At 40.6% G+C, this 13693-nt stretch overlaps 4 protein-coding genes and 1 non-coding gene across 7 annotated transcripts in view; 2 read left to right on the top strand and 3 right to left on the bottom strand.

The window, feature by feature from the left end:
- Positions 1 to 1256: 1256 nt before the first annotated feature.
- On the bottom strand, positions 1257 to 3600 carry LOC104814771 (probable E3 ubiquitin-protein ligase HERC4). The gene is given in 6 exon segments (XM_010542952.2): positions 1257 to 2112; positions 2115 to 2562; positions 2645 to 2769; positions 2874 to 2909; positions 3197 to 3373; positions 3466 to 3600. Coding segments are annotated over 6 exon segments (1641 nt in total). The 5' UTR covers positions 3563 to 3600; the 3' UTR covers positions 1257 to 1354.
- Positions 3601 to 3831: 231 nt separating this feature from the next.
- LOC104814772 (exosome complex exonuclease RRP46 homolog) lies at positions 3832 to 6166 on the top strand. 3 transcript variants are annotated; one of them, XM_010542953.1, is made up of 9 exons: positions 3832 to 3924; positions 4169 to 4307; positions 4488 to 4601; positions 4768 to 4868; positions 4988 to 5008; positions 5291 to 5363; positions 5438 to 5505; positions 5607 to 5739; positions 5825 to 6166. In XM_010542953.1, the coding sequence occupies exons 2-9, from the start codon at positions 4196 to 4198 to the stop codon at positions 5932 to 5934; spliced, it is 732 nt and encodes a 243-aa protein (XP_010541255.1). In that variant the 5' UTR covers positions 3832 to 3924; positions 4169 to 4195; the 3' UTR covers positions 5935 to 6166. The 3 variants fall into 3 exon arrangements, with proteins under 3 accessions (XP_010541255.1, XP_010541256.1, XP_019058231.1); XM_010542954.2 differs by having other exon boundaries at positions 3838 to 3924; positions 4091 to 4307; XM_019202686.1 differs by lacking the exon at positions 3832 to 3924 and having other exon boundaries at positions 3931 to 4307.
- A 36-nt stretch (positions 6167 to 6202) lies between these two features.
- On the bottom strand, positions 6203 to 6284 carry TRNAS-CGA. Its single transcript has one exon. It is a non-coding gene; the product is annotated as a tRNA-Ser (tRNA).
- A 140-nt stretch (positions 6285 to 6424) lies between these two features.
- LOC104814773 (probable beta-1,4-xylosyltransferase IRX9H) lies at positions 6425 to 9343 on the bottom strand. The gene is made up of 4 exons (XM_010542956.2): positions 7772 to 9343; positions 7439 to 7685; positions 7141 to 7356; positions 6425 to 6791 (listed from the first exon to the last, which is right to left on the bottom strand). Exons 1-3 carry the CDS (start codon positions 8653 to 8655, stop codon positions 7183 to 7185), a joined length of 1305 nt encoding a protein of 434 aa, XP_010541258.1. The 5' UTR covers positions 8656 to 9343; the 3' UTR covers positions 6425 to 6791; positions 7141 to 7182.
- Positions 9344 to 10489: 1146 nt separating this feature from the next.
- Positions 10490 to 13693, top strand: part of LOC104814774 (ER membrane protein complex subunit 1) — a 5067-nt gene continuing 1863 nt past the window's right edge. Inside the window, exons 1-7 of the mRNA XM_010542957.2 lie at positions 10490 to 10675; positions 11088 to 11215; positions 11332 to 11394; positions 11515 to 11636; positions 11954 to 12069; positions 12201 to 13005; positions 13153 to 13688. Coding sequence (XP_010541259.1) covers positions 10575 to 10675; positions 11088 to 11215; positions 11332 to 11394; positions 11515 to 11636; positions 11954 to 12069; positions 12201 to 13005; positions 13153 to 13688 — 1871 coding nt within the window. The 5' untranslated portion in view covers positions 10490 to 10574. The remainder of the gene's footprint in view (positions 10676 to 11087; positions 11216 to 11331; positions 11395 to 11514; positions 11637 to 11953; positions 12070 to 12200; positions 13006 to 13152; positions 13689 to 13693) is intronic.

Raw genomic sequence — 13693 nt, forward strand, 5'->3', positions numbered from 1 at the left:
TTCCACTATGAGTTAAGGTTTTCAAATCTCTTGTATCGAAATTCTTACGTTCTTGTATCGAAATTACGTTTTAAAAAAATCAATTTAAAATGAATCAAAGCGTAAGGTAGCTGAACTATTCAAAACTGTAATAATAATAAAAATAATAATAATTTAAAATTACATTTTTTCAGCTGGTGACCAACCCATCAACTCATTCCTTGGCAGAATTGAAACGATATAATTCAATCCAAATTCATATAGTTTTGACAGCCATTTAGTTTACACCCCTAACCATCTATTCAATTTCTATAAAAAAGAAAAAGAAAAAAAGGTAATAAAGAGAAAATTTGTTAATGAAATGTTTGAATATGATCAGGATCCATGAAAATTAGATATGATTTTTACTATTTTTCCGACAGTCAAATCACGGGTTTTTTTAGGCATTTTCGTTGAACAGTATGTTTTGGGGATAAGATTTGGATAAGGCTTTGGAAACATAAAAAACCCACTGTTCTTTCTCCAAATCCAAACGAACGCAAAATTCACGATTGGGTATTTTCATGGCGGTGGAAGAAGAGAAGATTCAGCTCGCCGGAAAAGTTATCGTGGCCATGAAGGGCCATCCCGGTACCGGAAAATCAACCCTAGCGTCCGCCATTGCCGCGGCTCTGAAGCTCCCTCTCATCGACAAAGACGACATCAAAGACTCCACCTCCTCTCTCCACCAGCACCAAATCCCACCCTCGCTCCTCAACGACGCCTCCTACGACGCCGTTTGGCGGGTCGCCTCCACTCAGCTCCGAGTCGGACTCGGCGGAATCGTTGTCGACTCGCCGCTCTCCCGCCGCCGCTACCTCGACGAGCTCCGCCGCGTCGCGTCTGATGCCGGCGACGTGGGAGTCTTGGTGGTGGAGGGCAAGCCGTCGAACGAGGCCGAGTGGCGGCGGAGGGTGGAGGAGCGTGGACGGTCCGATCAAGCCAGCTGGCACAAGCCCTCCACGTGGCGAGATCTGGAGAGGCTGCTCGAAGAGTACGGAGGGTGTACGGAGTACGACGTCGGAGATGTTCCGAGGATCGTTGTGGATACGACTGGTTCCGACAGAACTGAGGAGAGTGTATCCAGTGTGGTCGAGTTCATCGTATCTAACAGTGGTCCCTCCCTCTAAAAAATGTATATATATATTTTTATATTCAATTGTAAATAGAAGACTGTGAGAAGAACATTATCCATAACCTATGTTTATTTAGATTAATTAATCATCAAAATCATCAAAAAGAGACAAAATTACTACATATTATAAGATTAATCCAAAGCACAGCTCAAACTGATGTGTTAAAAACAAGTTATCATAATTTTGTAATGTCTTTAGAGTTATTTAGGGGTTGAAGACTGAAGACAATCTTTCATAATCTCTTGAATCCTCCTCTCCAACAGCTTATCCTTGACTCTATCAAGCATGCTTTCATAGAAACCTTGAAGCCTCAGAAGCTGGCTTCGATCTGCAGCCTCTACCATTTGTTCCCATTCTCTTCCGAGGTCGAAATACCCCGAGGCTCGTAACGAATTCGGGATATCTTCCTCCTCGTTGAACGGTTTCCCGAAGATCGAACCGTGAAGTATGCTGGTGTATCTTTCCATCACTGTTAGCTTCGATTCTAGCCGTTTGATATCTTCTTCCGCCGAGCTTTTATCTGTCTCGGGTGCTTCCTCATTCATGGGTTTCGGCTCATTAGGCCAGAGGACAGTAGTCGGGCTATAATGGTCGGTAGTGTTTCCGTTCCCGAGCACGCCATTCCTTCCTCGTCCCCAAGACCAGAGCTTGTAACCTCCGTTCGCCAAGAGAACCGTGTGTGCTGCCCCGCAAGAAACCTGAACAGGGTCCCGAAACCATGATCCACTTGACATCCGTCTCGGTGTAATGGCGTCCCCGGCTTCAGGTTCAGTGAAACTAGCATCAGGACATAACCCTAACCCCTTCTCCATTCCCCACGACCAGACATATCCCTCGGATGATACCACACTTGTATGGAACAAACCACAATCTATGGAAACAAAGCAAGAGTGTTCAGGCAATTCTTTAACAGGCTCAGGAACGGATGAGCTCTTAGTATTCCCGTGCCCGAGCTGACGAATGTCCAACAAAGTCTTGCTTCTTGCGTCTTTCCTTTCTTATGGGTAAGAATAGCCGTGTGGTGAGCCCCGCAAGCTATGTCATATACTGTAAAACCCGAGTCCTTGTCAAATGTCTCGACAATCCGGGGCCTTGAACGGTTTTCTCTGTCCCCGAGCCCTAACTGGCCATGATCATTACCGCCCCAAGAATACAACACGCCATCCTCGTTTCCACAATTCTTCCCGACACCCACGAGGGCCATGACATGTTCATTACCACACGCTACCTTCAGAACCATCTGGCCATAGAAATCAGATACAGGAGTAGGAACCGAAGTGCTTGAAAATGAGAAGCGAGGTTCTTCAGGTTCCCTGTCTTCTTCGTGTGGAATATTGCCCCACATCCAAAGTCCTCCAACACTATCAATGGCAAGCGACATCATACATCCGGCTTTGACACAACTAACCTATAAAGAACGACGAAAGGGTTGTACTTTCAGATCACGGGTTATAAAGGAGAACTAGGGCAAGATTTGCAGAACCACATACCTTTGTAGGGGAACTGGTTTCTGTAACTGGACTGTCTTGAGGAGAACTGGATGATTCTGGTTTCAGAAACTGATCCAACAAGCGAGGCGCCAATGAATTCTCTCCATCAAAACCAAGTTGGCCATCCATATATCAGTCAAGGCTCTTTACTCATTGATAGATTCAACGTCGAGAACAGAGAAAAGGCCGATCATATCAATTAAACGGCAAAGATTCAGATGAAGGATACATATGTTATAACCCCAGCACCAAACCGAACCATCATCTGCCAACAACAGCTTGGAAGGCAAACACAAAACATAAGCCAAGAGAAAGGTTAATACCAATATGATCATGTTCAATAGAGAATCAGCATTTACCAGAATGGTATCTCCAGCATGATCTAGATTATGACCCGAGCTAGTTTATTTGGAGATCAGAGCGAAACCCACAATTGTTGAGATCATCTTAATCAGTATTTTTACAAGTAAATCGTCGATTAATCAGGTTTATGCCCTAACAAGCTTCAAGCAAGAATCATGAACTCTTTTCTTTTTCGGAAGAGGAAGGAACCTGAAAGAGCGAGACTGTGATAAGCACCAGCAGCAACACCCACGATTTTGACCCGATCACTCCCGGGTCGACCCGGAAACTCGAACCCGACACGAACTGGGCCGAGCTCGTCGGACTCCGAACCCAACCCGAGACGACCGAACATCCCTCTTCCCCATGAGTACACGCATCCGTCGCCTGCCAATTACCAACACCGTAATCGATCCAACGAAGGAAACAAAAGAGAGAGAAAATTGTACTTATCGAACGGAAAAAAGTTGTAAATTCACCAGAGAGAGCCACAGTGTGAGCTTCTCCAGAAGCTACGGACACTATTTCCCGGGATAAATCGCCGGAATCTGGAAACGCCGGCGATTTGTCATCCATTGCTATGCGACACCGATAATTTCAAGAGCTACGTGATGGATAAGATGGAAAGAATTACAAAGCAGGGATAAATTTGTAACTCCGCGAAACAATAAGGGCAATTATGGAACTAAAGCCAAATAAATTGAAGGTGAATTAGGCATATGGGCTTTACGTGAAGATAGAAATTAGAAAAAGGTAGGATTGGAATAAGCCCATGTGGGCCCATTGTATACAATGGGCCTAATAAAGCCCATGCATTTTCAAAGTCGTTCAGGTTTTCTTCCCCCGTTTCTTTCAACTCAAAATTATGCTCCTTCCTTCTTGTTCTTTGGGCTTAGTGTCGGAGATTAGGTTTTGGTCCTAAATCCTGATCGTCGGAGGTATTACCAGTTTCCGGAGCATTTGGGTTTTGTTGTTTTGATTTCGCTCTCTTTTGTTTGTGCATCTGCTTGGTTTGAATTCGGAATTAGGGTTTTATTAGGGTTTAACCTAGGTTTACTTCACTCTTTTTCCATCTTCTCTGGGCTTTGTTTATCTTTCTGGTAGGGATACTGCTGCTCAGGCGTGGTTTTAAAACCAAGCCACAGGCTTCAATCTGATTTCTCTGCTAATTGAATTGATCAGACTTTTGTTTGACAAGTATTGAGATCAATGTCAATGGACATCGATAGAGAAGATGGTAGAGCGCCAAACCAGCTGAGACCCCTCGCTTGTTCCCGAAATATTCTCCATCGTGCCCATGGCTCCGCTAGCTGGTCGCAAGGTATCCCATCCATATCCATGTTTTCCTGTCCAATTACACGATCACTGTTTCCAATTCTAGGGTTCCTGTACGCCTTAGTTTGTGAATTGGTAAGCTTTTTAGTCTTTTTCTTTTATGAAGGTTTACTGTTTCTTGATGTGTAAATTCGTGGGTATGCATTTGGATTTGATATGGTTTCAGGGGATACAAAAGTTTTAGTCGCGGTTTATGGACCAAAAGCGGGCACCAAGAGGAACGAAAACCCAGAGAAGGCATGCTTCGAAGTCATATGGAAACCTAAAACCGGGCAAATTGGTAAGTTTTAATATTAGAAATGGGGATTTTCACTTGAATGCATCATTGCGTCTAGCTGCATTCCTAGTTTGGTTAGAACATGTCATTGGTTGCTTGGTTATGTTGTCATGGTAGAAGTTAAATGTTTTTTTACATGGTTTGCTTAATGTATCGTCATCTTTTTTAGGAAAGGTTGAAAGGGAGTATGAGATGGTACTGAAAAAGACATTGCAGAGCATATGTGTCTTAACGGTAAATCCAAATACCACCACATCAGTGATAGTTCAGGTGAGTAGTTATCCCATAATGTGTACGTGGGTCACTTGTGGATCTCCATTTCCTTGCAAGAATGTCCATTCTCAGTTTGTCTTGTCTCTGAAGTTTCGGTTTCTTTATGTGACATGCAGGTTGTGCATGATGATGGCTCTGTATCCTTTTACAAACATTCCCAACATTTTAGTGAACTGAGGATTCTGTCTCGGGCATATATCTTATGCTTCATTTTAACAAGGAGATAAATATGGATTGTTGCTTGGGGATTTGAGTTTCTGAGAAAGTGGTGAGATCAGTGGAAATTGTTTGTTTGAGGAACAATAAAGGTGTCTGATGCTATTTGGAAGGGTCAGGCTTTACTTCTCTAATTAGTGGTTCTAATTGATATTTTTTTATAGAAGCCTTCATTTCAATTTCCTTGATTCAATCTCGTGTAGCTTCTTCCGTGCGCTGTAAATGCGGCATGTGCAGCCCTTGTAGAAGCAGGAATTCCTATGAAGCATCTTGCCGGTATTTCACTGCAGCTAGTGCACCTACCTACTCGCTTTCAGTTACTCTTACAACTGTTACATTTTCATTTTCAGTTGCGATATGCTGTTGCCTGGCCGATAACGGATATGCCATCCTCGATCCAAACAAGATTGAAGAGCAGGTTAATAAATTTTGCTATCCTTTTCTGCTTGGTTTTGTTCTTGTCTTTTCACGAGCTGCCACAAAACCGGTATGCTTATTTGGATTGCAAAAACTGGGCAGAAAATGAAGGCGTTTGCTTGCTTAGTCTTTCCGAACTCGATTCTCTCGGTTCTGCCGGAAGGGTCATCACTCGTGGAAGGTGAACCTGCGGAACACGGGATCATTACGTCTACCACCTATGGAGTTATGTCAGGTACTGCTGGAACTTCTCTTTCTTTACTTTGCATTGGGCAGTAACATATTGTGAATTGATGATTCTTTTGTGATATTTGTTTCAGTGGAAGATTATTTCCTGTGTGTAGAGAGAGGGCAGGCTGCTAGCGCAAGTTTGTCTGCTTTCTTCAGGAAGAACTTCCAACAAAGCCAAAGAGATCCGTCCAAACCCTGAATGAGAGGACCCTTTACAGTTCAAGTTTTTGTATTACCCTTGTCCTCAAGTCAACAACATTTCTGATATGAAATTATGATGGTTTGTTCTATAGATCCCTAAAACCATAGAATGTACTCCTTTCTTATTGCATCATCAAGGATCTTCTAATGATGTTGCAGACAATGAACAACACTTTGTGAGCTCTTTTCACATTAGGGTTTATATCCAATGGCAACTTTTTTTTTTCGTTTTTGGATTTTGCATTAAAAAAAAGGAAAAAAGAAAGCGTCGACAGCAGGATTCGAACCTGCGCAGGCAAAGCCCAACAGATTTCGAGTCTGTCTCCTTAACCACTCGGACATATCGACTTTTCTGTTTATCTTTAAAGAAATTTAAATAGAATTTTAACAACATTTCATAATTGTTTTACGGTAAATATAGATTCATGATTGTTTGTTGTAACATAAAAATGATTTCGGATCACGTGTTTATCTAGAAAAATAGTAAATTAATCATTTGCCAAAAAGATTTTAAGGAGAACAAAAGAAATTACAGAAGTTAAACCGGGTCCGGTTTATCCCTACCAATTGGATTTCATGGCCCTTAACCGTATATTGGTAAAACAGACAATACCAACACAAGGGCTTTCTCTCACGGCCCTCTGTTTCACAAATAAACATCTGATGAAATCTGAACTATACATCCAAAGACCACAAACTTAAAACAACGATTCTTGCGTTCTGGAAAAATGTTTTGGCAGTGATGAATCTCTCGGGACGGCAACGAGAATTCGTACCAGAGTCCTTGGCCTACCGGCTTCGCCTTCTAACTGATGTTTGCTTGTTTTTCAGTTCAAGATCCGGAAGAAAATCTTCCTGCAATTCCAAAACATATAACAGAAGACAGTTCTTGTAAGTTTTCCATCTTTGTTTTGTTTTCCTTTCCACCAAGTTAGAGTTTCGACAAGCAATGTCTCGAGATGTCCCTGGATTCAGCTGTATTTTCAGGATATCTGTCTCTTAAGAATCAAGAATTCGAGCCCTTAAACAATCTTGATCAAATATCGGTAAAACTTTGAAACAATCCAGTTCATATCTTCATATCAATAATGTTTAGCGATCTCGTTTTTTGAAGAATGCGCTTGTTTCATTTGAACAAAGGTTTTTTGAGTTTAATCATTTTGTTTAGCAACTGAAAAACCCGTAAAGTTTCTACCTTTCTTACCTTTTCTCTCTCCTGATTTCCCTTCTTCGGACAGGAAGACCCTCAAAAGAGTGGTGAGACGTTAACTCCTCTGGTGTTCTTCAAGAGCCATTTGTTGGGATAGAACGGATGTGATGACTCGAGATGAAGTTGCCACACCATGACGTTTGAGCAGCCCTCGGGCAATCCCTCCATCTGTGTTTCGTCTTCCACAATCTGTTCGATGAACGAACTCACCTGCAAATTTCCCAGTCCAGTTTTCGAGATCAAACACAGAATCGACAAGGTTTTCAGGCAAATGATTACTAAAAGGTTTAACCTTGAGATCATCTCCAACTGTGTCAGCCTGTCTGATGAGTTCAACAGTAGGTCGGTGCCAACGCTTTGGATCCCAAAGGATGGTACTGTTAAAGGCAAAACCCGACATTTCGGCATGGAATCTCCGGAATCTAGAAGATTGGCTTGTGTGCCATCCAATTACCCTAGTTTCATTACAAACAGGGCCTTCTACAGTGTCTGTGTTTCCTTTTCCGTTTAGCTTAGCTACTTTCCATGTCCCAAAACGCCTGAAAATGCGAATGCCGAACTTACTCAAACCCTATATTGTATCCGTAGAAGAAATCTGTAGAAAGTTTCGGAATTTCTCAAGTACCTGATCTCTCTCATTTGCCCAAAAAGATCCAATGAATACATGTTACTGTCATCTGCAAAGTAAACAATCCCGTCTAGACGATGTGTTTCTATGTGGGCCATCGCGAGATTTCTTTGGTGAACTTTCATATCATTCACATCGGTCACATTCTTATCGCAAACCAGATGTCTATACATGACCCCGGTCTTCCTCAAGATCTCTGCAGTCTCCACCGATTGAGAATTCATCTCGACAACAATCCACAGAAGAGGTGGCTCGACAAGTTTCAGCATCTGTCCTAAACGGTTCAGGTAATATGCCTGGAAGGGCCAAGAATACGTGGGGGTAACAATCACCAAGAGCTTACGAGAAACCAGACCCGATTCTTGTTCAAGAACATTTGTAAAGTTTACCGGTTCTTGAAACATCATCCAGTGCCCCTGAGTTGAATTAATCTCCATGGATTTGGTATCAGAACCCAGGCGTTCGTGTCTTGCTTGACTGTCATTTACTTGTAGACTCGAAACAACGTCAGAAGAGAAAGCTCGGTGCTTGGCCACGGAGCTCATTGAGAATTCCGTGGAAGCAAATTGGCCGAGTCCGATGAAAATACCGATCGAGAAACACAAGGAGAAATGTATCAGAGCTCTCTTCCATAGCTGACCTTTCGGTTTCAAGCGTTCAATAGGTCTGGAAGATCTAGGAGAATATACACCAAAGAGCAAAGCTTGAGGATCTGATAAACTAAGCAATGAAGAAGACAACCCTCCACCCGTTGCAGCAGATCCATGGTTCTGGGAACAAGATGAAGATTTGGACAGAGGAGAGCCCACAGAGACAGCTTCCCCGTTTGCTGAAGAACTCTGTCTGGGTACTGGAGACAGCGTTCTTCTAATCGATGCCATTTGAACCAACAAATCCAAATCCAATCCCAAATCTCAGATTCTGAAAACTACAATTCTTATAATCATTTCATCAAAAGGATCTCATCTCAAATGCTCAATGAAACTCTTCTGGTACCAAATGTTACAGACACATTGCCAAATCTCTCTTAACTTAAACTGTTAGCTCTGCATCAAGCTCAATCAAGACAAACATCAACAGGAGAACCAGACCAGACATTCAATCAAAGAAGAGTTTCCAAATCCAGACCAGACATCGAACTATTTCCATGGAAACCGGAATTTCAGATCGATGTGCAGGAAAATCCGAACTTCCGATGAAATGGGTCGTTAAATTACCGTTCGGGGACGAATGGGTACTCGGATCTTTTCGCAGATAAACGCCGTTGACGAGACCCGGAGCTACTTGAACTCGACTTCGGACAAACACTGCTCCAGAAACCGGATCGCCGCCATGGAAGTGTGCATTTACCCAAAAATAACACTTTTTTCTCCAAAAAGTTCGACAAAAAAAAAATAAAGGAAGAGAAACAAAGAAGATCTCTCCGTCTTCCTCTTCTTCTGCAAGATTGAAGATTCAACAGCAAAACCCAAAAAAGAAGTAATTTTTTTTCTTGTTTTGGGATTTATATTTTAAAAAATTGCTACTTCTTAGGACATTTTCTTGTCCAGATGCTTACATTACATGTGACTAATATTTGTGATACATGGATCCAGATATATATTTTTTTCTTTTCAAGCCTCCAAAACTAAAAATAAATAAATAAATAAATATGTTTCCCAGCCACTTTATGGCCTGGTTTTTTGGGAGTTTTTCTTCTGAACAATTTTTGGGATTTTTTTAAAAAAAAAAACAGAAAAAAAATAAGGAGATGCGCCGAAACAAAGTCTGGGAAATTATTTTATCATTCGATTTGATTTTGATTATATTTTGTTATATGCAACGGGAATGAATTCTAATCACCACAATTAATAATTAACCATGAAGTCTGTAGCGTAATCTTATAACTAATCTGCCATTAACTATCAATATCTCAAACTAATGAAACAAGTCTAATCATAAGTGTAACCATGCACTCACTAGTTGTTTTTAGCTGAATCCTAAAACTTAAATAAATATTTAAGTAATTGTTCATTCTTAACAAAAAAAAAAAAAGATGCAGCTTACAATGAATTTCTAGTATTTACATTGGATGAAAAACACCAGATGTTTCTATTTATTTAGTTATGATTAATTCAGTTTTGATTATCTCGGATTTTATAAATTTATAACCAAATATTTATTTGGTTCCTTCTTTTCTTGGTTTTAATCGATTATGGTTCAATTTGATTACAGTCTAATTAAAATTATAACAAAATAATAAATAAATAAAAATTCGATTCTATTATAATAGTAAATAAAATAAATTGAACATCATTGAAAAAAATATTAAAGGTCTCAATTTAATTATATATCATAATTATAAAACTATATAAACAAATTTATTATACTAATTATTTTAATTAGATATAACATATATCGCGTATTAATCGAAAATATATGAATGAACAAATGATTAGATTCGGTTATGATTAATTCAGATTTGGTCTATTAAAATTTTATAACCAAAAAATTATTTAATTTTAATCACTTCAATTCGATTTTTAAATAACCGAACTATTTTTGCACCCCACAAACCCCTAATTTTATCTGTAAATTCTAAAAATAAATATTTATGTGACATGTTTATGTTTTACTAATTAAATTATCAAATTATACACTCTTGCATTTTTATTTATTTATTTATTTATTTATTTATTTTTGTGTCGCGCTAACCCTTTCTTTTTTAATGCTCTCCCGAGTTCCTCCAGACTCTCTTCTTCATCTCCAGATCTGCTGAAGCGCTCGCAGAAGAGGATTAGTCACATCGATCGCCATATCTATGCCGATGGCGATTAGGGTTTCTCTCGTTCTTCTGCTCTTTTTATCATCCGCGATTGTTTCTCTCTCTCTTTATGAAGATCAAGTCGGGCTCATGGATTGGTAATTCGTCTCCGCTTCATCCGGTTTCTTCTTTTCCTTGGATTTCCGTTTGTTTCTAGAGAAAATTGGCTGAGAACTTTAGGAAGCTTCTAACTCTATCTGACTATTCTAGAATTCTCATCGTTTGAATTTTCGATTTCGGACTCGGATTGTTGTTCTCGCCGATCTGATTAATCCATGTCGTATTGTCTTTGATCCGTGATTTGGGCTTACAATCTTGTTAGCCAATGTTTTGCGTGATTATCCGATTTCTGGAAGTGTATTGGAAGTGTATTGTTTGGTCATGGATGTAATCGAAACACTCTCAGGGAAAGTTACTCTTAGTTACCTCGGGGATGATATGGGACGAAGTAGGATTGAAATTTCTACCTTAAGGGTTTCATGGAGAAGACTCTTTTGTTGTTTTGTGTAGGCATCAACGCTACATTGGGAAAGTGAAGCATGCAGTGTTCCACACTCAGAAAACTGGAAGGAAGCGTGTTGTTGTGTCAACCGAGGAGAATGCTATTGCTTCCCTTGATCTCAGACTCGGAGAGATATGTAAGCAATCATTGTTCACTTGTTTTATTACCCAGTTTGAATAATGAAGTTTCCATGATCATTGGAGTGTCGCGTTTTTGTTTTGGTTGTTTATTTGGCTTTCTGGTTTGCTGCAGTTTGGCGGCATGTTCTTGGGGCAAATGATGTTATCAATGGGATTGATATTGCCTTGGGAAAATGTAAGAGTTCATATCTTCCATACCTGTTGATTAACTATGCCTGGATGGACCTGCAACAATTATATGAGCATTTCAACCTCTGTTACCTGGCTTTTGACTGTTTGAGCGAAATTATTTCAGATGTCATTACCCTTTCCTCGGAAGGAAGTATTTTAAGGGCCTGGAACCTTCCAGATGGCCAGATGGTGTGGGAAACTGCGCTTCATGGTGTAAAGCATTCCAAGCCCCTGTTGTTGGTGCCGGTTAGTGATACAACCATTTTATTTGCTTGTAGTTAAAGATGACCTGTTGCTATCAATATTGTTAATGCTTTGCTGTAGATAATTTTTGGGTTGCTGAATTAACTACCATGATATAGTCATAATTATTCGGTAAAGGGTATTTGCTACCTCATACCCATACCATAGATACCCAAAGGGTGCAGGCTCCTTTTTTCGTTTGTTAGGAAACACAAACTTCCCATATGTTATCGAAGAATGCAATGCCATCTTGGATTTAGTTGCTATCAGCATCTCTTTGTTTCCTTTCCTATAGTTTATGAACACAAGTTGTTTTGCAGACGAATTTGAAGGTTGGCAGGGACTACCCAATTCTTGTTTTTGGGGGAAGGTCTCTTCAAGCCGTGTCTGGTGTAGATGGGGAAATCCTCTGGAAAAAGGATTTTGAACCTGATGGGTATGAACACCCTTAAGTTTATATATGACTGTTGCTGCTGCCCTTATATAAAAAAGTTACAGACCTGGATTATACAATTTTTAATTGATGTCTAATAACTTCTTTATTGCGCTTTGTGACGTTCTCTGCAGCTTAGAAGTTCAGAAGGTTCTCCAACCTTCTGGAAGTAGTATGTTATATGTGCTGGGCTTCAGTGATTCATCCCAGGTTGATGTCCATCAGATTGATGCCAAAACTGGGGAAGCAGTAACACACAAAAGTATGATGTTCCCTGGTGGGTTCTCTGGGGAAGTTTCGTCGGTTTCTAGTGATAAGCTTGCTGTTCTTGATTCAACTAGGTCAACATTGGTAACAATTAGCTTTCTAGATGGAGATATTAGCTTCCAGCAGAAGCTTATCTCAGATCTTGTTGAGGATTCTGGAGAGGTCGAGATTTTACCATCCGTTCTTAGCAATATGCTTGCTCTAAAAGTCAATAAACGCACAATACTCCTAAGAGTCAACGGTGAAGGAAAGATGGAGCTGGCAGACACATTATCTGATGAAACAGCGATCAGCAATTCACTTCCAGTCGCGGATGATCAGGAAGCATTTGCCTTGATTCAACATGAAGGAAATAAGATTCACTTTGAGGTGAAGCTTGTTAATGACCGGGAGACTGTATTGCTTTCGGAGAGCATTCAAATGGAACAACATAGAGGGCTTGTCCATAAAGTTTTCATAAACAACTATATTAGGACAGACAGGACTAACGGATTCAGGGCATTAATTGTAATGGAGGATCAATCTCTTTTGTTGCTGCAACAAGGGGCGATTGTTTGGAGCAGGGAAGATGGGCTAGCTTCGATAATCGGTGTCACAACATCTGAACTGCCTGTGGAAAAGGATGGTGTATCAGTGGCAGAAGTGGAGCACAATCTCTTTGAGTGGCTTAAGGTAGGAATATATCACAATGTCTTGTTTTTATTGATCGCTGTAGTTGGGTTACTTCCATATAAATTCATTGTATTTTTGTGGTTTTTGTCATACTGGCCATTTGAAGTTGTCTTTGATGTAATTTTTTTGGTGGTTTCTCTTTGGAAGGGACATGTGTTGAAGCTCAAAGGGACCTTGATGCTTGCAAGCCCGGACGATGTAGCAGCAATCCAGGCAATGAGGTTGAAAAGTTCTGAGAAGAGCAAACTGACACGTGACCGTAATGGCTTCCGGAAACTAATCATAGCATTAACACGAGCTGGAAAACTTTTTGCATTGCACACTGGAGAAGGAAGGATCGTCTGGTCTGTGCTGCTGAATTCTCTGCGCAAATCAGAAACATGTCGAAATCCGTCCGGTATTAACTTGTTCCAGTGGCAGATCCCTCATCACGCAATGGACAAGAACCCTTCTGTTCTTGTAGTTGGCAGGTGTGGTCCGGGTTCAAGTGCTCCCGGTGTACTTTCCTTCGTAGATGCCTACACGGGGAAAGAGCATAGCTCATTAGGTGTTGATCACTCTGTTGTGCAAGTAATATCTCTGCCATTTACAGACTCGACTGAACAGCGTTTACATCTGATGGTCGATACCGATCGTCGTGTCCACTTATACCCAAAAACTTCAGAATCTCTCAGAATCTTTCAGCAGG

This window comes from Tarenaya hassleriana, unplaced genomic scaffold (assembly GCF_000463585.1).
Source record: "Tarenaya hassleriana unplaced genomic scaffold, ASM46358v1 Cleome22, whole genome shotgun sequence".
NCBI lineage: Eukaryota > Viridiplantae > Streptophyta > Magnoliopsida > Brassicales > Cleomaceae > Tarenaya > Tarenaya hassleriana.